General features: G+C 40.1%; 4 protein-coding genes across 15 annotated transcripts; 1 reads left to right on the forward strand and 3 right to left on the reverse strand.

Moving 5' to 3' along the window:
- Window positions 1–967: 967 nt before the first annotated feature.
- On the reverse strand, window positions 968–8,642 carry LOC124314682 (scavenger receptor class B member 1-like). 2 transcript variants are annotated; one of them, XM_046779978.1, is made up of 10 exons: window positions 8,202–8,642; window positions 7,846–8,048; window positions 4,818–4,909; window positions 4,070–4,227; window positions 3,428–3,569; window positions 3,087–3,293; window positions 2,729–2,993; window positions 2,369–2,631; window positions 2,184–2,309; window positions 968–2,117 (listed from the first exon to the last, which is right to left on the reverse strand). In XM_046779978.1, the coding sequence occupies exons 2-10, from the start codon at window positions 8,012–8,014 to the stop codon at window positions 1,836–1,838; spliced, it is 1,704 nt and encodes a 567-aa protein (XP_046635934.1). In that variant the 5' UTR covers window positions 8,015–8,048; window positions 8,202–8,642; the 3' UTR covers window positions 968–1,835. The 2 variants fall into 2 exon arrangements, with proteins under 2 accessions (XP_046635934.1, XP_046635935.1); XM_046779979.1 differs by lacking the exons at window positions 7,846–8,048; window positions 8,202–8,642 and adding an exon at window positions 5,155–5,440.
- Window positions 8,643–16,095: 7,453 nt separating this feature from the next.
- LOC124314707 lies at window positions 16,096–18,830 on the reverse strand. Of its 2 annotated transcripts, XM_046780020.1 has the most exons (9): window positions 18,414–18,830; window positions 18,220–18,353; window positions 17,970–18,104; window positions 17,718–17,900; window positions 17,470–17,640; window positions 17,280–17,399; window positions 16,883–17,196; window positions 16,754–16,825; window positions 16,096–16,682 (listed from the first exon to the last, which is right to left on the reverse strand). In XM_046780020.1, the coding sequence occupies exons 1-9, from the start codon at window positions 18,451–18,453 to the stop codon at window positions 16,355–16,357; spliced, it is 1,497 nt and encodes a 498-aa protein (XP_046635976.1). In that variant the 5' UTR covers window positions 18,454–18,830; the 3' UTR covers window positions 16,096–16,354. The 2 variants fall into 2 exon arrangements, with proteins under 2 accessions (XP_046635976.1, XP_046635977.1); XM_046780021.1 differs by lacking the exon at window positions 18,414–18,830 and having other exon boundaries at window positions 17,970–18,100; window positions 18,216–18,309.
- A 125-nt stretch (window positions 18,831–18,955) lies between these two features.
- On the forward strand, window positions 18,956–24,178 carry LOC124314657 (stromal interaction molecule homolog). Of its 9 annotated transcripts, none has more exons than XM_046779920.1 (12): window positions 18,956–19,293; window positions 19,687–19,841; window positions 20,706–20,938; window positions 21,026–21,311; window positions 21,379–21,711; window positions 21,780–21,880; window positions 21,951–22,117; window positions 22,182–22,247; window positions 22,517–22,735; window positions 22,914–23,214; window positions 23,277–23,415; window positions 23,482–24,178. In XM_046779920.1, the coding sequence occupies exons 1-12, from the start codon at window positions 19,101–19,103 to the stop codon at window positions 23,677–23,679; spliced, it is 2,391 nt and encodes a 796-aa protein (XP_046635876.1). In that variant the 5' UTR covers window positions 18,956–19,100; the 3' UTR covers window positions 23,680–24,178. The 9 variants fall into 9 exon arrangements, with proteins under 9 accessions (XP_046635876.1, XP_046635877.1, XP_046635878.1 ...); XM_046779921.1 differs by having other exon boundaries at window positions 22,917–23,214; XM_046779922.1 differs by having other exon boundaries at window positions 22,517–22,729; window positions 22,917–23,214.
- Window positions 24,179–24,269: 91 nt separating this feature from the next.
- LOC124314807 (CRAL-TRIO domain-containing protein C3H8.02-like) lies at window positions 24,270–25,556 on the reverse strand. Of its 2 annotated transcripts, XM_046780180.1 has the most exons (5): window positions 25,279–25,556; window positions 25,145–25,210; window positions 24,872–25,087; window positions 24,453–24,803; window positions 24,270–24,371 (listed from the first exon to the last, which is right to left on the reverse strand). In XM_046780180.1, exons 1-4 carry the CDS (start codon window positions 25,360–25,362, stop codon window positions 24,495–24,497), a joined length of 675 nt encoding a protein of 224 aa, XP_046636136.1. In that variant the 5' UTR covers window positions 25,363–25,556; the 3' UTR covers window positions 24,270–24,371; window positions 24,453–24,494. The 2 variants fall into 2 exon arrangements, with proteins under 2 accessions (XP_046636136.1, XP_046636135.1); XM_046780179.1 differs by having other exon boundaries at window positions 24,270–24,803; window positions 25,279–25,555.
- Between the last annotated feature and the right edge of the window lie 180 nt (window positions 25,557–25,736).

The raw sequence follows: 25,736 nt of genomic DNA on the forward strand, positions 1-25,736 counted from the left end.
AAATCAACGAAAAAGAGGGGCAAAACATATTTTTGAATATACAAATTTATGTTTGGTCATGCTTAAAAAATTTGTCAAATAATATTAGTTATTTTGAAGGGTAATCGCCTTTCTACGTATTTCGCTTAGTAATTTGGTGGTTATATTTTTCAAGGACTTTGAGTAGCTCAGCACCGCAGCCGTCACCCCTCACTGAGTTGCGTAATTTTTCTGACGGCTGTTTGAATTTTTGTATTGACAAAAACTGAGTCATATTTTCACTTTCCCTGGGCTACGATTGAATTACAATATATGGCAGAACGCTTGCAGCGAAATATAAACGCAATAACGCCCATTGGCGACGAAATAGCCCGGAAACTGACGAGTTGAGTTTGTTCGTTCAACCGGAACTGTTTTAGTACACAAGTTCGTTGTATGCGCAAAAATAATAACTCGACTTTAGACGAAAAAAAAAAACGAATATTTAAAAAACTAAATAAGGACTCGTGCGCGTCCTCCACACATCCTGCCGACAAGTTCAATTACGTCATTTGATATCTCGCGTTCTCCTTGGGTGATCACTGGTTTGCGGGGGGGATTCGTGGAAGCCGCGAAAACGGAAACCTGATTAAAACTTTATACCCTTTTCTACATCATTTTCATTCTATCCATCATCTTTTTTAATATATTATTGTTAAATGAGCACAATTGAATTCAGGTCGTTTTCAGGGCCGAGGAAACTCATAATGGCGACAGTGAACATTAAGATGACACGGTGATGATTCGTCGTGACTGTTGGAATGGATCGGCGAATTCACTGGGTGTGGCCTCTCTAGATCATATAATCCGAGATGATGATGACCCACTGACGACGAGATCTCAAGGTGACACCGACAATCGTGACTGATGCGAAACCGAATGAAAAGTGAAAGCGAAACGTCCGTTGACGCACGCAAGAAACGCCAAAATTTCCCCTTTGATAAGTAGATTTTAATTATTTTGAGTTTTTATTTATTTCGTAAAAGAAACGGCTGGTTCATTCATCAACATTTGCTCATTCACGGTCATCGTCTTATTGGGTCCTTGGGAATTTCATTTCATTCGTTCGTCCGTAACGAAATTACGAGATATGTGAGAGAGAGCACGACATCAAAGAAAGAGGAAAAAAAACAAACAAATTATAACTACTATATAAAACACGGGACCAGCAAAATAATGAAAGGCACGAAACATTTGAGCGCATTACTTTTTTGAAAAAATAATTAGAAAAAAAAAAGAAACGAAAAACTATTTCACTGTGAAAATGAATGCTATTTTTCGATTGTTTTTTTTTTCTTTTCTTTTTCTCTTGTTGTTATTCCCCAAAGGAAAGAATATTCGAGGAATGTTGTCACGTGGAGATACAAGTCGCGATAATCTCTACAAGATAGACATGGGAGTAGTAAAACCACTGAAACAAACAAAGAAGGGAGGAGGAGGGAGCAAAAATCGATGAGTGTGTGATATTTCCATTCTCTCTATATAGTTTTATGATATACATGGGGTGATTAATAGATTTCGCAAGAGTCATGAGAGAGAAATCGCCAATGTCACAATCGGAATTGTCTACAAAACAAGTCCACACCACTCGTTTGGCACCACGTACAAACCATCGACACACAATCACACACACGCAAACGCACTACACACACACGCTCGTCATTACACAATGGCCAAATAAGTGGAGAAATAGAAGGAGGAGTCTATATCTGAGCGGAACTGTTGAACTCGATTAATTGAATTGGAGCAAGATGGGAGAAAGAAAGAAGACAAAACTAGTAATTTAAATACAAAACATTTGACCGGGAGAAGAAAGCTTATCGGGGGAGATCAGAATCTTCTGCAGGCCGACTTTTGCCGTTGGTCTTGTGAACGGTGACGGCGTCGGTCCGTTTCTCAAACTCGACGTCGGCGTTGTTGACTCCCCCAGCACCGTACGACTTGCTCTTCATCCGCTTCCAGATCATCAGGGCCACGCAAAAGAGCAGAATACCACCCAAACCGAACATAGAGTAAGAGATTCCAGCTCGGGCTGCTTCGGGCATCTCGGCCACCATTTTCAGTTTTTGGCTCACATCATCTGGCAGTTTGTCGATACCCTAAACAACAAATGCGATTGATCAATATCGTAGAAATTTCTCATTTTCATGTATGAAACAACTTACATCTTCAAACCAGAAGAGCGGAAATGCCATTTCACGAAGTCCAACCACCTGTTTGATATCTTCTACCTTGGACAGCATAAGATTAATCTGCATACGAGCTGCAGCTGACATGGCGATGGTCAATTTCTATCCAAAATTTAAAGAAAATTAGTATTTAAACCAATTCAAGTGCCAAATAAACGTACGGGCTGGAAATCCAAGAAAAATCCGTGGCGATTAATATCTGGATTCAATCCCACAACATCTTCGACTAATTTCGGATCTCCGTGAAGGAAATGAGGCCAGGAAACGGCCATGGGGGCGCCGAATTTGCAGGAGCTGATGTTGAACAGGCCTTTGATGCCGCAATTGCCATCGCGTTCCATCGTGCCAGGGGGACAGAAACAAGCGTTATCGGGATTTGTGGCCGGCGTGTCGAACGCGTTGATCGGAGGTCCGAAACGGTAACCTTGGAACACACACAAATGAGATGTAGAAACGCAAGGAGCCGCGACGTCAAGAAAATTGTCTTTTCTAATGATGTGCGGTTGCAAGCCACAACTCACCAGCGACTCCGTTGTGAACGACGTCCTTGTAGTAGACGAGCGGCATGGCTCGGCACAGTTCGGGATTGAACATATGGAGTGTGGTGTTGGGCGTCAGCTCCGGTGGAAAAGCCGTTCCGTCTGTGCCGACGATACGGTTACACTGGTCGGATTGCCAAAACGGCAAATTGGTCATTCCGTTCCAATTATCAATCATGGCGTAGTTGGACATTGATTTAGCGCCAGTCGCAATAGTGAAGACTCCGTCGCTGGCCGACCCGTTTTTCTGTAAAATAATTAACCAAAATGTCAACAACCGTTGTTGGTTAAAATTTTTAAACAAGAAAAATGTGATAAAAAGAAAAAAAATGAAACATACGCCAACAAAAAGGCCAAATAGATCGTGGGGCACGACGTTCTCTGGAGGCATCACATCCTTGGCCAACTTGAAGAGGCTGTCGTTGTAGCCCCACATGAGATCCCGGACGGAGCGAACGGTGAAGGTCTCTTGATTGAGGACGCCCAACATTGAGCCGAGAGCGAGGCGAGTCAACTTGACGGCGTATTTCATTTGATCCGCTGCAGACTGGTATGACCAGAATCAAGACGTAAAGAGAAAATACATGGAAAGTACACAAAACAAGAATGTGATTACAAGACAGGTTTTTTTTTTCTTTTTATTCAAGTTGATAATGAAGGTAAAAAAGAAAAACAACTTACGACGAGTGGAATGTTGAGTGTCTGCACCAAATCAGACTCATCACCATAGGACATTTCCCGGTTGAAAAAGAAGGTTCTGGTCGGCTGATAGGAGACGGTTCCATTTGGATGCCAGGTGAAATTAACCTTCTCCCATCGTTCGCTGTCAAAAAAAAATAAAATAAAAAAGAGAAAACCCGTCAATTCTGGTTCTAGTGTTTAACAACAACAACCATATGTCGTGGGGAATGGACCGAAACGCCATTTTTAAAAAAACCCCAAAAAGAAATGAAAAGTTTTGTTAATAAGATTTCCCGTCCACCTGGACGGTTCGTCATCACATTTGCGCAATTTCCCCGAAAATTTCAATGTCTGGATTTTTCAGACTCGCTTAGTGGAAATGCATAGAGAAAATCCGGGATAGATACGTTCAAGCTATATGCTTAGTTTCCTCGTGAATTTAGTCGGATCAAATTACGAAAAAACCACCGGGGAGAAGTCATAAGACCTTGGAATAGTTGTAGTGTGTTACAAGGTGATGTGCAACTCCCAATGTCCTGCCATCCACAACAACAACAACAGCTGTTTGGTTCGGTTAGGCAGGGACCATGGGAATTAATAATAATAATAATTGTAATAAAAAGGAAAGGTTAATATACTTACTTGTAAACGTAAGGCCCAATTTCGCGAAAAATGGGTTTCTCGCCTTGAAGGAAATCCCTCGGATTGGTGACGTTGAAGAAATAAACCTTCAACTGGGGCTCGACGGGCGGCTTGCGCCACATTTCGTACGTTTCGCCTCCAACTTTCAAGACTAGCTCCTGTTATTAAACGAGAAAAAGCACCAAATCATGACGATGACATTTCAAATTTTGCATGGTAAAAAAGGGAAAGTCCGACGAGGTCAAATATTTGTCATTACTTTGAATTATTGATCTCACGTTTATATATTAACCGAGACATCCCAACAGGAAATTCCACATGGTGATTTACATTAAGTCGTGTCTGGATGAAAATTTCCAAAAGGTTTTTCTTGTTTTAAAAAAGAAAAGAAAACTCGTCGAAACAACGAATCTGGTGGCCGATAAAACTTGATAAGGTCGCACCCAAAACAGAGAAAGTCTTTCCCCCAGCTTCTCCGATTCTATACGGAGAGTGAAAGTAGGTGCTCAGACACACACATTGGGTTGACCTATTTTCTCTTTGGCATCTCCACTCGGCTGCTGGCCCGTTGCCTCACCCGAAATGTGTCTCTTTTGTTATTAAATATATGCAACACAAAAAAACGAAAGGAATCTGACGTCACTGCGCAAACAAAAATGGTCGGTGGCCTGTTTTTATTTGCATTGTGGGCGAGATGAGCAGACGACCAACTATTAAACAGCTGATTAAAATGGGGTTAAAAGTTTACCTTGTAAATAAAGTTGTCGATGATTTGGGAAAAGAACATCGTCACCAGAATTCCCATCACGATAAACAGGATGGCGCTGACGGCCAGGATTCCTGGAAACGAAAAAATACGAGAAAATACGTTAGATTACCAAGACTATTTTTTTTTTCGAATCGCGGTAATCGGAGAATTTGTTTTTCGAAAACAAAAATTTGCCGCCATGTCATATTTTTATATTAGCAGCAGACGCAGCAGAAGGAATTTGAGATTCGGTATGATCTGATGTCTCCTTGTGTCAATTTGCGATACACTTTGGGCATCTTTTGAAAAGACTATCGTGCTCTACAAAGTTACTCACCACTGCAGATGGCTCGACGCATTTCGTAGACGTATAGATTTTTATCTTTTCTTAATTTTGTATTCGACGAGACGCGTCTGTAGAATCCGAAATCGAGACACTCACACAAAGTTCACAGCCACACACACACACACACGACACACTCGGGACACAAACAGAAATAGATAAAAGAATACGAGTGAGAGAGGAGGCGAGTTGATTTTGACAACTGGGCAACGTTAGAAGAGCGAGCGAGCGACCGACCGTTGGAACCCTCAGCTACCGACTGCCGGTAGGTTTGAATGCCCCCCGTCTCAATACTCTCTCCCTCGGCTCAGCTCAGAGTCCGTGGACGACTACCAGCGCCACCGCTCGACCAGAAATTCTGGGGGTGTTGGGGGAGCGGGGGGCTTTTTCTTTTCCCCCCCAACCAACCAAAGTTAAGCCTCATGTTTTTTGGTCAGTTTTTCATGTTAAAAAAGAAAATAACCGTTGGCCGAGCAAGGCTCTTGTCAAGGTTACACACAGGCCAGCATTAATATGTTGGCCTCCTTTGAATAATAGTCGGAGACGTGACATAGTGGACACAAAAGATTTCCATCTGAGACGCTTTGACGTTGAAGAAAGTTGTTCACGGTTCGGAGGAAGTTGCTGGTGGTTGGTGTCTAATAAGCGGTGTGACCACCAGGCGTCAACTTTCGGTGCTGGTGACCCACCACGTTACATTGTATTTTACCTTGGGTTTTCCCCTTTTTTTTATTTAGAAATTTTAAAACAAATTAAAGAGAGAGAAAAAACAAGTGCTTTTTTCCTTCCCCGGTTTAATTACAAAATGTTGGGCAATGTCTGGAGAGGTTAACCGAAAGATTGGGAAATTGGTTTTCTTGGTTAATAAGAGATGCAAGAATAAAGGCGCGGCCAATAGTTTACGTCGTCTTCTCATCAGACATTTTCCCTTTTTTTCGAAAAAAAGAAAAACCAAACGGTTTTCTAGAAAAACCTTGAACTCACCTGAGCCGCAAAAGACACCCCGAGGCCAAAGACGAAATAGTTAGTGGTGGGGGTCTGGCGCGCTCACCTGTGCGCTGCTCATTGCCCGGGAAAAAATCTGAGAAGTAAAAAGGAAACGGACCCAACACACACGGCCGGCCCTACAACTCCCCCATACCTATGGAAGAGTGAACCCTTAGCATCTTTTTCTCGTCCCCCCCTTAAAGAAGAAGTTCACTTTCACCTCGCTGCATATATCCGTTAAAGATTAGGAAAGAAAATATTATTATAGCTAGAAGATAACAACACTGGACATTTCTTGGTTTTTGGCTCTGACTATTTTGGCTGGTTCCGAGTTTGCCAAGTCAGCAAGATAAATAAAGCAAGATAAGTATAAAACAAAACCAAAGTAGTCGAGAGAAACTGGAAGTTTAACAGTTGAATGACTGACCATGAATTTCTTGTTTGGCGTTTTAATCGAGATCTGTTTTTTTTTTTCATTTTTAAATAACAAAACAAAAGACTTGATTCGAGTTATAGTGCGATCCTATTTTTTAATTCAATAATTGTTTTGTAATTCATATCCAATTAAAACTAGTTTGTCGCGTCTGGTTTCTTGGTAATGGAAAGGATATTTTTAGCGATAGAAATTGTTTCGTGTCCCGTTTCGTTTTCTTTTTTTCAAATGGCGACAGGAGTATGACCGAAAAATGAGATCTCAAAATAAAGCCTGATATGATGAACAACCAGCGGGAATCCCTTGATCATATCCCTTGACAACAAAGTAGCATAACTGGGCATAGTACGCGAGCTTTCTAAAACCGCCGAGTAGAAAAATAGATGCTACCTGTTGCAAGTGCGTGAATGCGATAACACCACGCCATCTAGCGGTCGAATAGTTTACTAACTGTTAGGTTTGCGTGAATCGAATCGCGCAAATATTTTCATGCCAAAGGCAAGGTAGATCGCAATTAAGCAAGAATTTCTTTCTTTCCTTTTTATTCATCCTTACAAACATAACTCGGTTTAATTATAATAAACTTTTTTATGGCGGCAGTGAATCTTGGCCTTGTGCCAAAAAATAACTGCGAAAATCTCAACAATTTTTATGTCAGGAATTTCATAATCAGACAAATCTGTGCTACATTTAAAGATCCAGAGTTTTCTCGTATGAACCTGGTCGCTGGTCTACGGAATTTCCCAGCTACGAGTTGAATAATTATGAAATCACTATTGCCTCATCGTTAGTTAAATGGGTCCCTTGATAATCTTTATTAATCAACAATGCTATCTGTGATGGGGAACGTACTCAGTCGAACTCTTTGATTCTGTCACTGAGAAAACACGTCAAACAACAGACGATTGACGTCTTCAAAATTAACGAACCTAATAGCCTAGTCCAATCAGAAAAACACAGTCAACATTTACTGTAACAATCTCGGTGGTGGGTTATCTAGCGAGAAACGGACTCAATTCACCAATGTAATTACGTCAAGCTTTTGTTTATGGTCAGAGAGTGATGGAAAGATAATAAACACGGGCAACCTTGAACAATACGAAATTTTAGGGCTGATTTTTCATTTGTGTAACATAAGATATACTGGATAGGATTAAAAAGATTTGACACCGTAGCTCTGAGCGTCGCAAGGTTGTCAATTGGATTTCCAGGAATGAAAAAGTTCAAAATATTTCACAGTAATTGTTGTTGTTTTTTATCCTTACCGATGAGCCAATAGCGTAGCGTCGAGGTACGGATCCGATATTCCTCCTCCTGGACCTGTCGTCCTTCCGTCCTTGGGAAACTCGGTCTCATCCTGGGTAAATCGTACGGATGGATATCCGGCCGACATAATAGAACGGGCGAGTACTTCCAGTCGGCTTCAGTCTTCATTCCTTTCGCGCTCTTTCTTCTCTGCCGTTTTTCTCTGCAATGACAATAATAAACGGATAGGAAAATTGTTTGGGTACGAAAATGCACTGCACACCTTTTGTCATTGCGAAACTGTTATGTAATTTGTACAGTACACGGGGAACTTTATGAAAGCTAAAAATAGATCCTCTAGACATTGTCTACTTACATTGGAAAGCTAGCTTGCCCGAGTGTTTTTCGAAAGTTGTCCGACTTTTTTTTTCTATATTACACAAACACACAAGTTTGAAGGTTGTAGGAAACGAAAATTTCCAGTGCAACTTTCAGTGAACGCGCGGGATAAACTCGCTTTCGAGCCAACGATCAGCAAGTCTCGTTGAAATATTTCAACGTCTCTGTGGCTTGACGTTCGAGCGTTGACTGGTGACTTGGAAGAACTTTACATCGATTCTTAGCTGCTGCTGGTTTCCACCACTCACTTGTTCACAGCGACGACGAATGACGCACTTGTTGCGCTGTTTTAAAAATGAAACGCTAGCAGATAATCTTGATGAAGCCCCGGATGAATCTGCTGCAGAGCCAAAAGACCGGTCCACCGTCAGCAGTGAACTGGGGACCTGCAACTGGTGCAGTGAACGTTTGTGGAATGAAGTTCTAACATGAGCAGCGGTTGCACTCTTATACTAGTGGCCAACACTAGTATGTATACTCTATCTATCGCCCTCTCTCGCAGTGCAGCAGATATCTGTTGAGATATTATTTTTCTTTTTTTGTTATCCTTCGGTCAACCGTTCTCTCGGGCGTTTTCACCGACAAACGTCATCACGTGCGTGATGCGATCTGTTACACATTGAACTTTCGGCGGCGGTCTCACTTTTGTATTAACCCGAAAATTGAAATTTTCTGTTCTCGTTACACCGGATATACGGGACTCCCGTATATAGACTCCCGTCTGGCGTGAAGCGCGTGCAAATGAAGAGTGAATTGAAAAACTGGCTTTTTTTGATTCGTAGACGTTTAGATATTTTTAGGTGGACGTTAGCTTTTCTCTTATTTGAGCTGATAACCCAAACTTGTTACATCACGCTTAAGGCTATGGCCATGAGAAAAGGGGTTGTATACACACACTAAAGTCAAACGGGGAGGGGGAGGTGTTTGAGGACACGTGACTCACGATAAAAAGATTTAGATTTTTTTATTTCGTGAAACGTGCTTTTTTGGATGCTGAGACTGCAAGGTGGTCCATCCTCATTGGGAGCGCCGGATGATTTTCTCTTTTGTCCATCAGGATCGGATGACTGAGCGTATAATCAGGATGTATGAATTTCCATCAACTGGAATCCGGCTCGAATGAAATTGAATACTGTATTACTGTATATACCATTTCTTATAGCTCGACTGCTGATGATGGCCTTGAAGTTATATCAGCTGGACAATCCAGAATAGTTTGACTTTTTTCTCAGGATCCAAAGCAGAGATTGATGAATGGATATATATTTCATTTGGAATTTTGTTTGTTTTTTTCAATCTAGGCTGCTATGTTGTTTTGTGGCGATGTTTTGCTACGATAAAAGTCTTCGATTTCACGTTCACTTTGACGAGGGACAGGAATGGTCGTAAAAATATTCAACTTGGACTGAATCCGACTGAAACGCCAAATTATATTACCGAATTGAAAAGGAAACGGGTTTTCCAGCACGACCAATTCAATCGAAATCGAAATAAAAGACAAGCACGCACGCTTCATAAGGAGATCTTAAATCTAATATTTTATTTGAATTATTGATATTGTGTGAATGTTGGCAGCATTATTAAAACCCGCGAATCCTACAGTAATTCCAACATTTCAAATTAGGGCAATCGATATTGCATCGCCTCTCATGTCGAGAGATTGTGCTGGCGTTTATACTGTTGGAAATATGATCTGAGTTGTTTGGCAAGTTGTTGGCTCTCGACAGATGCCAACATCCTAATAAGAGCAGCTGGGAGTATAAACCGCTTGTCTCATCGTCACATATTATCAGCAAGATATAGACATAGACAGAGAGAGAAAATACGTTTTATTACCATCGCGTCTCAGAGAAGTGCTGAAGGTTAAATAAAATCAACATTTATTACGACCCCAACTGGTTATATTGTATATCTTATGGAATAGGTTTGCAATACGCAGGGCACTTCATTGTGTAATGTTATATAAGAACGCCTAGAAAACAACAATACAAATAAAAGTGGCCTATAGAGCGTCAATTCCGTCAAAGGCTATTGTCTCTGGCATTCCTTGGATAGACGTAATGAATTGCCGATTGCCCTCAGCCATCACGCTTCCACTCTAGAATTTCAATTTCGGATGTTGTAGAATGTGGATTCGAAATGTATATTACCGAAATTCTGATTCGAAAAAAATGGACTCGATAGCCTTGCATTAGTAGAAAATGAGCATTAATTTAATGGACCTCCTCATTCCGTGAAACCGGCCGAGTACCCCTACCATTCATGGAAGTAACCAACGGGAAAAACAAGAAATCGACACATTTTCTCGTCGTTGCCAGAGGAAAGACAAGCACACACAATTGTACAATTCTTTGACTTCTTTCGTATCTCATGGAATCAGAAAGTCGTGAGTGGCTCCAGCACATCAATGTCTGTATACCATTTGTAAATGGTCAATGTTTCAGTAATTGTGAAAATTGTATAAATGAAACGAGATTTTTAAACCCAAAAGAAAACAAAAAAGAAAGAAAAGTTAAAAAGAATTTAAAAAAAAAAAAACATTTTGTTTCTCGATTTCCTTAATCGAATAATTAATTGCTATATGCTGTACTATTCGATGCACACCACCATACTTAGATTTATGCTGATTTAAAGAAATAATGGTATCTATCGCCAACTCGTTGTTGAGGTTATTGTTACTGGTTCTCTTCGTTCTTGTTGTTGAGGTTCTGAACGACACTCGTTAGTAGTATCGTGCACCATCATCCACTTGCAAAATATTTGAAAATTTGCATCTATTTGTGTCTGGTGCTAACGGCCTCCTCCATTTCCTGATTTATCTCAATGCCAATTGACAGGTATAACATTTGAGGGGAGAACTCTGCTCGCCAGAGGTGAGTACGTTGTGGCCTTCGTCCGTTTGAGCCCTACAGGACTATTCCTATAAAAAAAAACGGTAGACGGCAGCGTGATCAATCTCCACCTCTTTCACGTTGGAGGTTGCCTTGATATAATTGATGTTACGTGCAAAGATCTGCTTTAGGATTTAATCTTTCTTTCACAACACGCACCGCACGATTTCTTCTTATATACAACGTACGTACGGATGAATAAGTGTTGTATAATGTCACTTTTTTATATGTCCCGATGATTCGCACAATTTTTTTATTTTTGTTGCGTGTTTTTTTTCTTCAGATTTCCTGTGGCTGGTGGGATAGCAGCAATCTTATTGCGATTTTACTTGACCACAAGTCCAGAAGCAATACTGCCTTGGCTGCTGAATAGTAATACATGAATATGTGATTTCCCCTAAGGTATAAGTAATAGGTAACTGTAACTCACTTCAATAAGAATTTACGATTTCGTGATGCCCATAGCACTAAGGAAAAATTAGTGCTCCGATTCTGGACAATGTAACATAGGCAACAAGTCAACAACGTTTGAATAATATTTCTAGTGGAAACCACCAGACGGCAATTGTGTCTTAAACATTTCGCAGCATTTTTTAAATTGTTGACCTCGAGCCTTTATGTTGCCGTCCGCCCAAAGTGAATATCACGCCAATGGGCACTGTATAGAGTCCCCTTTTTTATGACATGTCTTACTCTTACTCTTCTCGGAGTATATAGCCATTTCGAGTAGTTGACTCCTATATTCAGATTTGAAACAGTCATTGACTTTATTGCCTTTACAATCGACATATTTACAGAGAGGAGTTTCAAGAGCACCTTGACGGTGTCCACTGCCCAGGTAATTTATTGCTCGCAAAACTGGACGTTACATAAGCTCCCTTATTATGCATTATTTACGCAAATGACGCCCAACTGCGACAGTTGGAAAGAACTCGTTATTTTATTTGTCAGAAAGTCGAATAAATGTGAAACAAGAAGCCGACAATCAGTAGAGAAATTGGACAGGATTCGGCCAACATCTGGCCAACATTTATCATTGGTTTCCCTCTTCTCCAAAAAATTCCTTCATTTCTCCAAAAATTCCTTCAAATGACGCCCAACTGCGACAGTTGGAAAGAACTCGTTATTTTATTTGACAGAAAGTCGAATAAATGTGAAACAAGAAGCCGACAATCAGTAGAGAAATTGGACAGGATTCGGCCAACATCTGGCCAACATTTATCATTGGTTTCCCTCTTCTCCAAAAAATTCCTTCATTTCTAAATGATTTTTCAAAGTTCTTAACTAATTGAAAGAGAGAATGCAAATTTTTTTTTTCCGAATTAAAACATTTCAAGTTTCAGGCGTACGTACCTGAAGGGCTAAGGGGCTTAAGGTAACGCATTTTTAACCACGATTAGATCGAAGGTCGCTTTTGGCTAAAGGGGCATTCGCTTTTCTCGTTTTGCAGATTTCTTTCTTGGAATGATGATTGCGAACCCGTCGAATGATCCATCGCTAGGAAATTTTGCACAATTTTCAATTTAATTTGGAGTGAAATAAACAAATAAAAGTGACCCATTAGGTCGTAAAGAAATATAGAAAATTTTATTTTTTTTTACTTTTTTTTTAAATTTTTTAAATTTAATAATTAAAAAAAAAAATTAATAAAAGAAAAAAAAAAGACACTTTTGTCTGCCGGACATGCAGACAAAAGTGTCTTTTTTGTCTCTAGTCGCATCTGCACATGTTGTAGATGTTGTTGCGCGTCATGCAAAGAATTTAGTTGCTTCATGGCCTTCATTCTATAAAAGAAGGACAATTGTCCTCTTCGTCCTTACGAAAGTTCCGGTATATACGCCAACACTTGTGCGTTGTACGACCGATGCGTATGGGAACGCAGCCTAATACCCAAACAAACATACATAAAAGCGTCTGGTTTTTTTTTCTGTAGGTCGCTTCTTTTGCATTTTGTCGTTTGAAGAGAGCCAAAAATTAAGTCTATAGTGCTGAATCACATTTACTTTTTTGCAGGAAAAAACCCATAGTTACTTTTTCTTATTGCTCAAGATCGGAAAAATTCTTTTGATAAAAAATGCTGTTTTTTCAAGGATAACTCGTCTTTTAAACTTTCACTCATTAATTTTTTTAGCTTTACCAAATATTTTGATGTTTTTTTATTTATCAAATATCAGAACTCTTACTTTCAATTTTAATTGAAAGAATGATACATATTCAGTTTTAGGCAATTTAATTGAAAGAATGATACATATTCAGTTTTAGGCAATTCTGTTTTAGAAAATGTTGAACGAAAGCATTTCCTGAAGGGAAATTTTCATGCTAGAGGGGACAGTATTAAAGTCAATTGCAATATGACCACATAAAAGTATGATTGCATAACATTATTATCGGCGTAACCTTAAGTCTGTTTATGCAATATACCTTTATTAAATTTTTTAAATTATGTACGCGAGAAAATTGATATTCATTGATGGCGTAATCTAAATATTTGGCGACCGCACGATGGCCATATTCGGTGATGGCTGTAAGCACTGAGCAGTGCCGGAATTTGCAAACATTTCAATCGTTTTTATGTTCACTAGCGGATAGGGACCCGATGTTTCCCTACACTACCTGGAAGCATTCCAGATAAAAGCGGAAAAAATCCCCCATTAATGTTACGTTATTATACCTAACTTTCACTTATGTCACGGGTTTTCACGCACTTGTATTATAACTCTCCAAAGCGGCAACAGTGGATTATACAGTTCCATCCGATGATGCTGTGTTGCATCATAAAAGAATACATAATTTCACTTGAAGGACTGCATTCAGCCTCAGAAACGAGAGTGAATATGTATGTAGCCCAAGGGGTCCGCAACTCAAATTTACTTTTTATTTTTTTTACTTTTTCCTTGCTTTATTTTTCCTTTTTTACTTTTGAGATAGGCTTTCCTTCAAGCGAAAATAAAAGGGTAGGGAGGGGATGGGGAGGAGGGGGGGTTCGTTCGCGCGCGCCCTTCTTTTAGCACGTAAAGTAAATTTCCTTTTTTTTTCCTTTTTTCACTTTTTTTTGCTTTTTTACCTTTTTTATTGTAGTAAATTTGAGTTGCGGACCCCTTGATGTAGCCCCCGGAGCGGCGGAGCCTAGGTGAAGTTCACTATACATATGTTAGTTGCAATATCAACTACAAGATCTTTCGACCAAAGGCTTAAACAAAATTTTATTCTTAAACATTCTTTCAGGAACACTCAATTCTCTTTCATCAGATGCAAATTGAAAACGGTCCGCGTCCGATAGGTATCAGCTGTGGCAACACCCAAATCCCACCCAACATTCTGTAAAATTAGTCACTTTTATCCTTGGGTTCATAACGATGAAGTCAGTTCTTTAAAAATATTATTTCTTCTTCAATGCTGAAAACGATTTGAACGAGTTTTCTTAAAGGGTTTTTCCCGAGTTTCATTTGAATAATATTGGTAAGCAAGCTTGGGTTAAGTTAGGACGGGGGCAATCATTACGTCATCAAATTCCAACAATAAAACGTTGAATTATCAAGGTCTTCCAGCCAACTGCTGCCTAAATAATAAAAAAGAATTATTTTTATTTTTATTCTTATTATTCCAGTTAGGGCTATGAATATTATACCATACTCCCATCATTGAGTGATATATCGGAGTCGATAACGATAAAAACCGCGATAATCAGATTAATGATGCGATGATGTTGCCTAATGAGTCGTCAAGCTTATTAAGTTTTCCGTGCGATTTCATTTCCAAGTGTGTATTACACACATGGCAGCAGTTGGAGTCAATTTTTCGTTCAGTCCCACTAAATCCACTTTCTCTAATAATGATGGATAGTAGTAATTCCGAGTCACTCCGGGCATTTGCTGGCATGAGACGTCGAGTTGACAGTACCAACAACTCGGAAAGCGCTGCAACTTGGAATTAAGTGCTGTATCTATACTTTAACTAAGTTATCCTGCTATCACTGACATGTCATGTCAGTTGAATACTTCTCACACGGTCGAGATGTTGGAAAATGTAATTTCAAATCTCAATCTAAAGTTCTAAACCAAATAAACGAATGATGGTGCCTTCTCATTCCACGTTGGTTGAACTTGAGATTACAGTCATTTCTATGTCACTCTTTGACATGTGTCGAGTACAGAAAGCGCTATACTTCTACAAAGGTAATCTTAAAGTGATTCAGTTGGTGAGGGGAAAATATTGCTGTAGGTAATTTGACGAATTTCTGAATTCAACATGTAAAAACGGGTAATTTCCGAGTCAGTTGCCAGATTCCGATGGGAATGCGAGGCGTCGAACGATAATCTTAGATTTTTTATAAAACCGAAAAAATGAAATGGAAAACTTTCGTTCTCACCTTGGGTGTACTCGAGTCCAACATGCAATCCATCTTATTGTGGGAAATTTCACTCAACTTGGGGCTACCCACCGGTTATTGTTGGACGAGCGCCGCATACAATAGTCCTGTGGTCATTCACGTACACCATTTCTTTTTTTTTTGCCCAGACACTTTTAACACTGAGGCTCTACATTTAACAGCCGTTTGTAAAGTTCAAAGCCCTTTCTCTTGTAAAAGGTCAGATTTTCTACCTGAACCCGCCAGCTTCGAAAATGTCCTGAAAAGAAAAGAAACCCGGTTCTAATCTGCTTAAATGGGTCACCTGGGCCTTTGACCTCGCTTCTTCATTTTCTAGCCATTAAGCGGAGTCTATACACAAAAGATAGGGATGCTAACTGGTTCCAGCTCTATTGTCCTCGAGGCCGATTCCAACCTGTCAAGAGATTTAAGTGACTGTTGCTGTTGCTCTTCTCGCTCATTGATCGACGGCGTGGAACATCCATTTGTCACGAATGACTGATGATTGTTCCAAATGGATAAACAATTCCCTCAACGGCGATGCGACAGTAGAGCCGAAAAACCGAATCAACCATTTCGCAAGGTGCAGTCAGGATTCCAGTCATTTTGCCTTTTAGGGTGATACCAACAAATTGTATTAATAAATATTACATTTTAACGTTTCACGAGAGGATGCTCATATGTTTCATCAACACTCGACAACTTATTTAACATCACAACATGGCAGCTCTCGAAAGGAAACGGTGTAAATTTTGATCAACATATTAATGGAGGCAAAAATCTGACGAACCCAAAGTGCTGCGGGATGTCAGTAGGAAACACAATCCTCTGAGCGACGGTACGGCATAGACGTTGAGCTTTCCGAGCTTATTACACCAGACGGCGTTTACGATTTCTTCGTTTCTTTGTCGTGCATCCGTTCTCATTCATCTCGTCCTCGGCGAAGAAATCCATGACGTAAAGTGTGGGCGATTTGGTGTCGTACTGTAAAACTAGCGCGATTTGAAATTCGTCCGCTTGCATGGCCAAGCATTTGATTTGGCGAAATGTCCAGTAGGGTGGAAGCGGAGCATCAAGGGTTTTGAGCAAGACGCTAGAAGGGTCATCGCGAGTCTCGGGATTCATTGCGGCGTCCAATCTCCACAACTTGACAATGCCCCCACCATCACACGTCAGAATAAGTCTATCCGCAACGATTCTAAAGACAATTTGGACGGGTCTGGTTAAAACAAAAGTCACCCTCCCATGAAACTTGTTGAATCAACAAACTTGAGTGAAGAAAGGGTCTTGCAGCCGTGCTGGAAGTCTCCGTCGCATGTTCCTTCTGACACATTCCAAATCCTAATCAAAGAAACACATCGGTCATGTGAAAAACCGGTTAAATGAAAAGAAACTGACCTGACACGACTATCGTCTGATCCAGTAACAACAAATCTGCGCGAATAGTCGAAACGACAAACATCAGAATGAATGATGGGCAACACGAAAGATTGGAGGAACTCAAATGAAGCCGCATCCCGTATCTGCAACATGTATCGATTCATTCGTGGTGCACGCGGAGTTTCTTTTCTCCCGAAGAGTAAGACCACGCACCAGTCGTCAACCGCAAAGTCAGTCAGTTGGCCGACACGACTCGTGACTTCTTTATGTTTGTAAATGGTTCTCAGTTCTTTTACGTTCATCAAGGTGACTACCGTCGACTGATCTGCTATCTTTTCAATTGTAAGTAATCATTTATTATTTCAAAGTTCAAATTTCATACAAATTGCAAAAGAAAACGTTAGGAGCTCTTTACCTTTCTCCCGCAAAGAAGGAGTAGGTCGCCTTTTAAGCGAATGCAGTTTTTGGAATCAAAGTTGTAAACATGATCGGTAGCTGCCGTGTCTTCAATTTTCCTCCATGCAACACATTTTAACTGTTTGGAAATGTTTGATTTAATTGGAAAGGTATTAAGTATGAGTATAGAATAGTAGTTCGCTGATTACCAGTGGAGACTCCGCTTCATGCTCTTTTACTTCGAATATGAATACTATTGTACGGGTTCCTACTACCCCGACTGCAGCAAAGAGTTCGTCGTTAAACTGAACTGATTCAATGATTGGATGTCGTTCAGCGTCATCAATTGGGATTCTTTTGTCAGGCAACAATTTGGCAACCTATTCCGGGCAATTGAAGTCATTTTCATTAGCTAAAACAATAAAATAAATGATGGAGTCAAAGAATGTGTTGTTACATGCTCTTCTTCTGGCGCCCATCGGTTTCTGGTGCTGATTCGTCCGTTCGGCGAAACTCTTATTATCCAACGTTGGTTCATGGAAAAATGAATAGGCTTATTTGCTCTTGCTTTGGTAGGAGTTGTGTTGAAAGAGTAATTCGTGCCAGTGTTTATTCCATTTATCCAGTTTGATTTAAGTTTCTACCAAACATGTTTTGTAGGTCCAAATATTAACTTGAGGGGAAAAAATAAACTTGTTTAGAAAATCACCTTGATTGAATCCCCTATTTGACAGCAAACTTCCTTTTGATATTCAAAGCTATCTTTAAAAGGCAATAGAAATATAGCAGAGTTTCTTAATCTTAGAACTTGTTCCATTTTCCCCCAATCTGGTATCTGCTCTAACTATATATGGAGATTGGCATACAGACATGAACAGAAATTTGTTGAAATATATATTAAATTCACAATAGACACAGATTTGAATTAGTAATTGTAAAGTTATAACATTGATACATACATTCCTTTGAAAAAGTTTCTCCCAGAGCTTTTCATCGGCAATAATCTTCTTCCAGCTTAGACAAACATCTTCAGCATGTCTGAGACATTCATAATCCAAGTATCCAAGTATTTTCTTCATAATATTCTGTTTATCTAATGAAGAATAAAATTGTTTTAAATAAAGAACCATGAGAAGAGGATTAATTGCGATACCAAAAGGCCAATAAGGAATGGTATCATCTACCACATCCATGATTGCGTCACATCCGAATCAAAGGTGTATGAAAAGTAGTTTTATTTTTTTTTTATAATCAAACTAACTCGTATAAATTAAAGTGTTTGTAATTTGGACGTAGTTTTTCAGAGGACAGAATTGGAAATTTTGTCGTTTTGAATTTGACTGTAGCACATGTTCGGATTGATAACAAACTAAACTCCATCGACATCTAGCGGCCATTTTTCTTAGTTACAAAAACAAAAATATCCATTTTTACGTAAGAAAGATAATTAAGTAATAATAAAAATGATTCATGACAGAAATTATCATGAATACAAAGGTAATAAATTTTTACTCTGAATTTTTTTTATTTTTGATATTTTTAAAATTTTATTTTTACATTTTTGTTGATTGGTTCAAGAATTGAAACACAGATGGTTTGACAATTGTGAAAAATCAAATGAACGATACTAGATGGCAGGTTTCTGTGTTGGCAACGAGTTAACGATTACATTGCTGGGACGTTCACTCACTATCACTAGTTTACGTATGTCTGGTTTCCCGAGCGATGTGCCATGAACGGTTTTCATTAGTTGTGAATTCTCCTCTCGAATCGAACGTGTTTGGTATATTTCCTTGTGATATATGAATCAGTTGTTTGGCTCCACCACTCCTACACCGACATGGGGAAAACCCACGTCAGATTTTCCTTAATTGAATGTTTTACTAACATCTTTTGCATAGTGTCACTTATCAATAGCGGTGTTCAAAGCGATATAACATATCCCAGTCGTCCAGATTCATCTGTTAAGAAAGTAAAGAATGATGTAATAACTGTTCCATTGGCTGCCAACATCTGGAAACCTTACACGCAAGGTATGTGAAGATTTGCAATGACTATCAACTCAGTTAACTGTCTTCCACAACTTCTAACAACTTCTAACAACTTCCACAACTTTAGCTAATCAGATTTAAGAACAAAATCCTTGTTTGAAACGTAGAGAGTGAATGTATACAGACCAAGTTACAGCAGCTGTTTGTGCTAGCTGTAAATAGTCTCTGTTTCTTATGGAATGACTCTGCCACCTTGAAAAGATTCAACCAATAGAAGGAGGCCAAGGATGTTTCTCTCTCTCTCTCTCTCTCTCTTTCTCTCTTTGTGTGGTGTGTCTGTGATGATGATGGAGGAGTCTGCTCCATCTGAGCTAACACTAAATGCGTCATCGGTATACTCTAGAGCACGTGATACCCACTCGTTTAATCAAACAGGTAATAGTCAAGCAACACCATGTTTCGACGAGTATTCCTGTTTGGCCGCAAGATTGTCAGATGCAGAGCGTCTCAATTTGGAAGCTATCCGCACTCTGCACGGAAAGCTAGATGACGACGCAAACGGCAACATTGACCTTTCAGAGTCTGACGAGGTACGTACCACTTCTTTGAGTTATTAAGCATTCATAGGCGGCAGATATCAATTTAGTAAAAATGGGAAATCCTCTGGTTGCCACCGAGCGCTTATCAGCCGGACGTCAGATCTCATTTTCGAAACTGAGTTGAAAGCTTTTCATTATTGAGTGCAGTTTGTTGACAAAAGCCAAAAAAGGCCATTTAGATTTAGAAAAGCAATTTCAACTAGTTGTGGTAATAGGGAAACAAAAAAAACCTGAAGCAACTTATCCCGGCTATCTGGCGGTTTTGGCGGGATAGCCAGAAAGAGAGCGAAACAAAACAAGCACCGAGTCATACGATCAGACCTCGTTATTCTTATTTGGGAATACGCGACATGCATTGCGTAATTTCTTTGTTCTCTCCATTAAGTAACTACTGAAAAGATGCAAATTCGAAATGAATGGACCACCATTAAAGAGATGAAGACCAAGGAATTTATTATTATCGAGATGTAACCGAATCAGTAGGCTTGATCCAGACCGTTAATTGCTCGGAATTCAACGTGGGGAGTAAAAACAAACAAAAAACAAACACGGTTGCTTCCCGCGCAGGTTTTCGTACTGGCGGCTTGCCCAAAAAACGTGGTTCCGGGGCGCGTGAGAAGATTTTAAAATTTGTTACTTTATTTTTAGTTCTAGCTGGTCGCTAGCTCAGTTCGCGTCGTCTTATTGATCAGTCTATCCACGGTTGGATTTTTCAATCACAGCCACGATACGACTCGTGCCAAACAAAAACATGGACGTTGGGTAGCATTTCCAATGTGTCAGAGAATGAATTTCTTATCCGTGTGCGCTCTAGCTGGATTAATCTTCACTCTTGTTTTGTTCGGCGATGTACAGTTCCTACGAGAAGAGTTGCACTATGAAGGCGGACACGAACGGCGACAAAAAGCTTTCCACCGTGACGACGATATGCACATCTCGGTCCGAGAGTTGTGGGACATTTGGACCCGCTCTGAGGTGCATAACTGGACCATCGAGCAAACAACCGAATGGCTGAGCCATTTCGTACAGCTGCCACAATACGTCTCGCAGTTCCAACAACACAACATTGACGGCACCAAACTGCCAAGGTAATTAACTGGCTAGCACCCTTACACCCATTTATGGTCATGTTACCGGTCTTTTGAGAGTTACTTCACTTTCTTCCCTTTTTCTAGGCTTGCCGTGAACAATGTCCTCTACATTTCAGGCGTACTTGGCATCAAGGATCCAATCCATCGACAAAAGATCGCTGTCAAAGCTATGGATGTGGTATTGTTCGGCACTCCCAAGGACAGCAGCAACTATGTTAAAGATGTGACGCTCATCACATTGTTGGTCCTTGCTTTGGCCGGTGCTCTGTACACGTACAAAAGCAACCGGCATTCTAAACAGCACCTTAACAAATTGATGGAGCATATGGAAATCCTGTCCTCAGCAGAAAAGGAACTCCAAGAACTCCAGGTTGGTTATAATATGGTTTTAGTATCGGCTATGTTTTGACTAATATGTTTCGTTTCCTTTTTCTTAGGTCAAGTTACAGCACGCCCGTCAGGAGCAAGACATAACTCTCTCCGAGAAACAGCAGTTAGAGCGGAAGTTGGAGGAGGAAGTACGAGGTAGCAACGCCAGTTTATATCAACCCGACCCACTGGCGGAACTTGAACTCAGACGTCTCAGGGAAGAGGTTGATATTTTACGCGGAGAGTTGCAACGAGCTGAAGGTGAGCTGGAAGACAGGCTGTGCTGGACTCCTCCCGCGGATCTCCAGCACTGGTTGCAGTTGACATACGAACTGGAACAGCGTGTTTATAACAAGAAACGGCTGCAGGCAGAAAAACAACTCGAACAAGCTAAAGATGCCGTAAATTTGATTGTTACTTCCTTTCATTCCTTTGAAATTCTTTATTCAAATAGTCCTTTTTCTTTTAGTGTGAGAAATTGAACAGAAAACGGTCAAGCTTCGTGGCTTCCTTTGTATCTACCCACGGCCGTGCCATCGACGATGTCGATAAAAGCATATTGGAAGCTAGGTAAATCACTATTTTTGTTGACTGCAACCCCAGCGCTGCTTACCCGTTGGTTTTTGTTTTTCTTCACAAGGTCGTCCCTGATGGAAGTCAAACAAGACTTGCAGGAACGCACCACCCGTTGGAGGCAGATCGAATCGCTGTGTGGCTTTTCTATTTCCACCAATCCAGGGCTGAGCTACCTTGAAACTTTATTGCGCAGCGGATTAAATTCTTCGCGTTTCGTCGTTTTCAATCCCTGTAATGAAAAATTGTTGAAGGAGGGTTCTGAATAAAGCATGGCATAACTTACTTTTTACATCAGCTCGTCACGGCGGAACTTTTGAGGAGGATATCGACGAAACGGGCAGTATGGTCAGCTCTTGCGCAGGTACAATCGTTCGTTCGCCATCGGTGGTGTACTGGCGGTTTTGTCAGCTTTTTCGGTCCCTTTTAACAGCTCATGATGTCGCTTTTTTTCTCTTTTTCTACCCGCAAATGTCCTTTCTTTACGACTTCCATTATTCTGGCTTGGTTTCTCGTTGAATCCTCTTTTCTCTCTATATCGCTCGCTCTCTCTCTCTCTCTCTTTGTTCTCGCTCTGTTCTTCTTCGGTGACTGGGTCATTTGTTTTCGGTTTTCCCATCGAACGCAATGCAGCCCTGAAGCAATTAGTATCGACATCAACTGTTGTCTTCCTCTCTTCAGCTGCCGGATCACCCACCGCCACTGCTGCTGCCCTTCTACCCTTCTCGGACGGGCGAAATAACGCTACTGGTAACCGCCCTGGCCAGCATTTCCACAATAGAAAATATCCTCTACTCAAGCGCGATAGCAGCGTATCGCTAGAATCAGCATCCGCCCTCATAAACAGTTACGGTAGTGTCTAGTCGCGAACGACCAGATTTTTTTTTTTGTTTTTGTTTAAATATTTGTCGTTTTCTTTTCCGTTTTACGAACTGCTTTGGGGGCTTTTTCTGTTTGTAACTATGGCGCTTGGAACTTATGAGAAATTGTAGTTGTCGAAATTGTTGCTTATAATAATTCGTCTTTTTAGCAGGCAACGGACTGTCGTCCCATTCGGTCTCGCTCTCAGAGTTACCCAAGACACCGACTGTGTCTGTGCCAGCTGTTAGTGGAGACGTAGTCATCCGTCAGCGTTTGAAGCATCGAGAGGACAGCAAAGATTCAGCTTTCGACGGATCGATCGTTTCCGTTGGAACAAACGCCGAGGATGATGTCACCATTCCATCCCGCGCTGTGGCTTTATCGAACGTTACTCAATCAAAGCCCATTAGTCTTCCTAAAATTGAGTCTTCCCCTGGGGCTGTTCCAAAAACGTTACCAATATTGGAAAAGTATTCAGTTGCTAAATATTTGCGAAACGATTTGTCATTCTTTTTTTTTTCCCGATATCCAGGCCAGCGGTTGTGGCTCCGAGTCAAAATGTGGAAAACGTTGGAAAGAGCCCCTTATTACCCACCAAATTGAATACTCGAACTAGCTTTCCAACTAAAGCGTTCTCGCAAGACATCCACGATCCAACACCAGTTTTTAAGGTAGTAATTTTTAATCCATGAAACGCGCATTTTGTACTTGAGCAAATTCAATTTTTGTTGAGGAAGACTTCGCATTCTGAGTCGGCACTAGATGTAACCTACCAGAATGCTATGGCACAGCAGGTGGAAGCCGAGAGCGGACAAGAGGAAAACGTCTCGACTGATTCAAGCCTTCCATCCAACGACGAAGAGAGCCGCAAGCTCAAGAAAAAGCAACGATTCCAATTTCCCAGTTTCGTCAAGCGCAACAAGAATAAGACCTGATGGTCGCTCATCAATTAGGAGAATCGAAATTATTTTTTACTTCCTCCTCTTTACGCTGTAATTTATTTATTCAGTGAACCAAGTAGCAAATGAGCCAATGGAAGAAGCAACAATTGATGTGTGACGAGCTTCGTCAACGTGAGTTGAGGAGAGCGATGGTTCTGCAAGTGAGATCTAACGAGATCTGTAAGATCACCGCTTCCTTCTGTTTTCAAACTTCGTGCGCACATTTTTAACCACCCGTTTTTCATCGTGTTTTATTTTCCAATTAGGCGTTCGCCTTGTCGCTGTTTAATAAAAAAAAAAAATAATAAGATAATAAAATTCAAATTTGTTCAAGATATTGATAAAAATATTTTGTTAATGATGCGACCTCCCATTTTTTCGTCTCTCTGGCTTCCACAGAAAAAGTAAAGTAAAACCGGTTGTTGTTTTGATTATTTGTACGGCTGTGTATTGTGGTAAATATATATGAATCTATTTCTTTCCTTGGTTGAAATATTTTGGCAGTCATTTGTCCAAGGCAGACAGTAACAGCAAACTTTAGGGAAAATAATCTCAGAATGGGTTAATGAAAGTGTGCCACAACATGCAGGTAGGAGACAGGTGTATCAGGTTACCACTGTAAGAAAGAGATTGAAGCTTAATGCCCCATAAGTTTGGTCATATGGGTGTGGTGAGACAACAAGCAACTGTTATCAAATAAGCAAATGTAAAAAAAAATTACATTTATCTAAAAATTCATAGTATTTTAAATTAACATGAGGAGTCACCCTACATGAAAGATCATGCATCCAGTCAACAATATGATTCAGTTACATGTCTGTTGGAAGAATGTCGGGTATCAAATACTGACACAAATCCTCTTCTGAATTAACAAAGGTGACTTTGCTTGATGTATTCTCATCCAACCAACCACGAATAATGGCCCAGCAACCAGAAAATACGGTGGGTGCATTGTAGATGAGACACACTCCCAATCTTTCAGGATAGTGTCTACTCAACAGCCAAATAATGTTCTTAATTAGAGGGTAGTCCATACAGGTCAATGAAAAGTTTTTGAGATCAAAGACAATGCAGAAATTGTCAATTACATCTTCAAATGACTTCTTAGAAGCTTCTTCCTAAATAATAATTTTAATTAGATTTGTATAAGTGCAGCAGTAATTGTCGTAGGTAATTTGCTTCTTACTAGACAAAAAACAATAAATTGAGTCAGCTCATCAATTTCCCTATCATTTACACTATGGTTCTTTGCAGGAATGTAAATGACTGATCGACCTTGCATATCCCTGTGACGAAGTACCCTGGCTTTTTTCAGAGCCAAGTTATTTTTGATAGTTGGATGGTCCTCTGTAAGTGCTGCAACATTGTACTCTTTTTTCCACTTGTTGGTCTTCAGGATAGCCTTAAAAAACAACAAATAGTTAATCAGCCATTTTTTTACAATGATGATTTACTATACCTGAAAAGCTGCATCAACAGTCTTGAATGCTTTCAAATATCGTGTAAGTGAATGGTCATTATGGTACTTGAAAATAAAAACCTCAGGTTTATTTGCTATCAAATTAGGATATTTGAGTAATAAAATTACTATACCTGATCAGGATCAGCGTCAGATATCAACTTTAATCGATTTTTTAGTTCCTTAAAGTTTTGCTCAAAATTAGCTTGAGAACTCATTTCTCAGACGATGGCTGCCTTCAAAAAGTTTTCCGTTATCACACTTGGAAGCACTTACGAGTTACGAATAGAAAGTGAAAGTATAGCAGATATAATTGAACAAACCGCTGCTGAATTTAACAAGAGAGAGAGAGTTGTTTTCTCAATGTTCGTTTACCTTTACCTACCAGCAGTCAGCATTCTGTCATTCTCAGGTGATATCGCACCATTGCCAATTACTAAGTAAGTAAGCACCGGTAAGCACCCACTTTTTATTTTTATTAATGCATTATTGATTAAAATATTCAATCAAAGGGAAGAGAAATGAAAAAAATGAAATAAAAGTTTCTCATTTTTTAAATATTGGCTTCACAAGACAGATCAAAATGAATAAA

Source organism: Daphnia pulicaria, chromosome 10 (assembly GCF_021234035.1).
Source record: "Daphnia pulicaria isolate SC F1-1A chromosome 10, SC_F0-13Bv2, whole genome shotgun sequence".
Classification (NCBI taxonomy): domain Eukaryota; kingdom Metazoa; phylum Arthropoda; class Branchiopoda; order Diplostraca; family Daphniidae; genus Daphnia; species Daphnia pulicaria.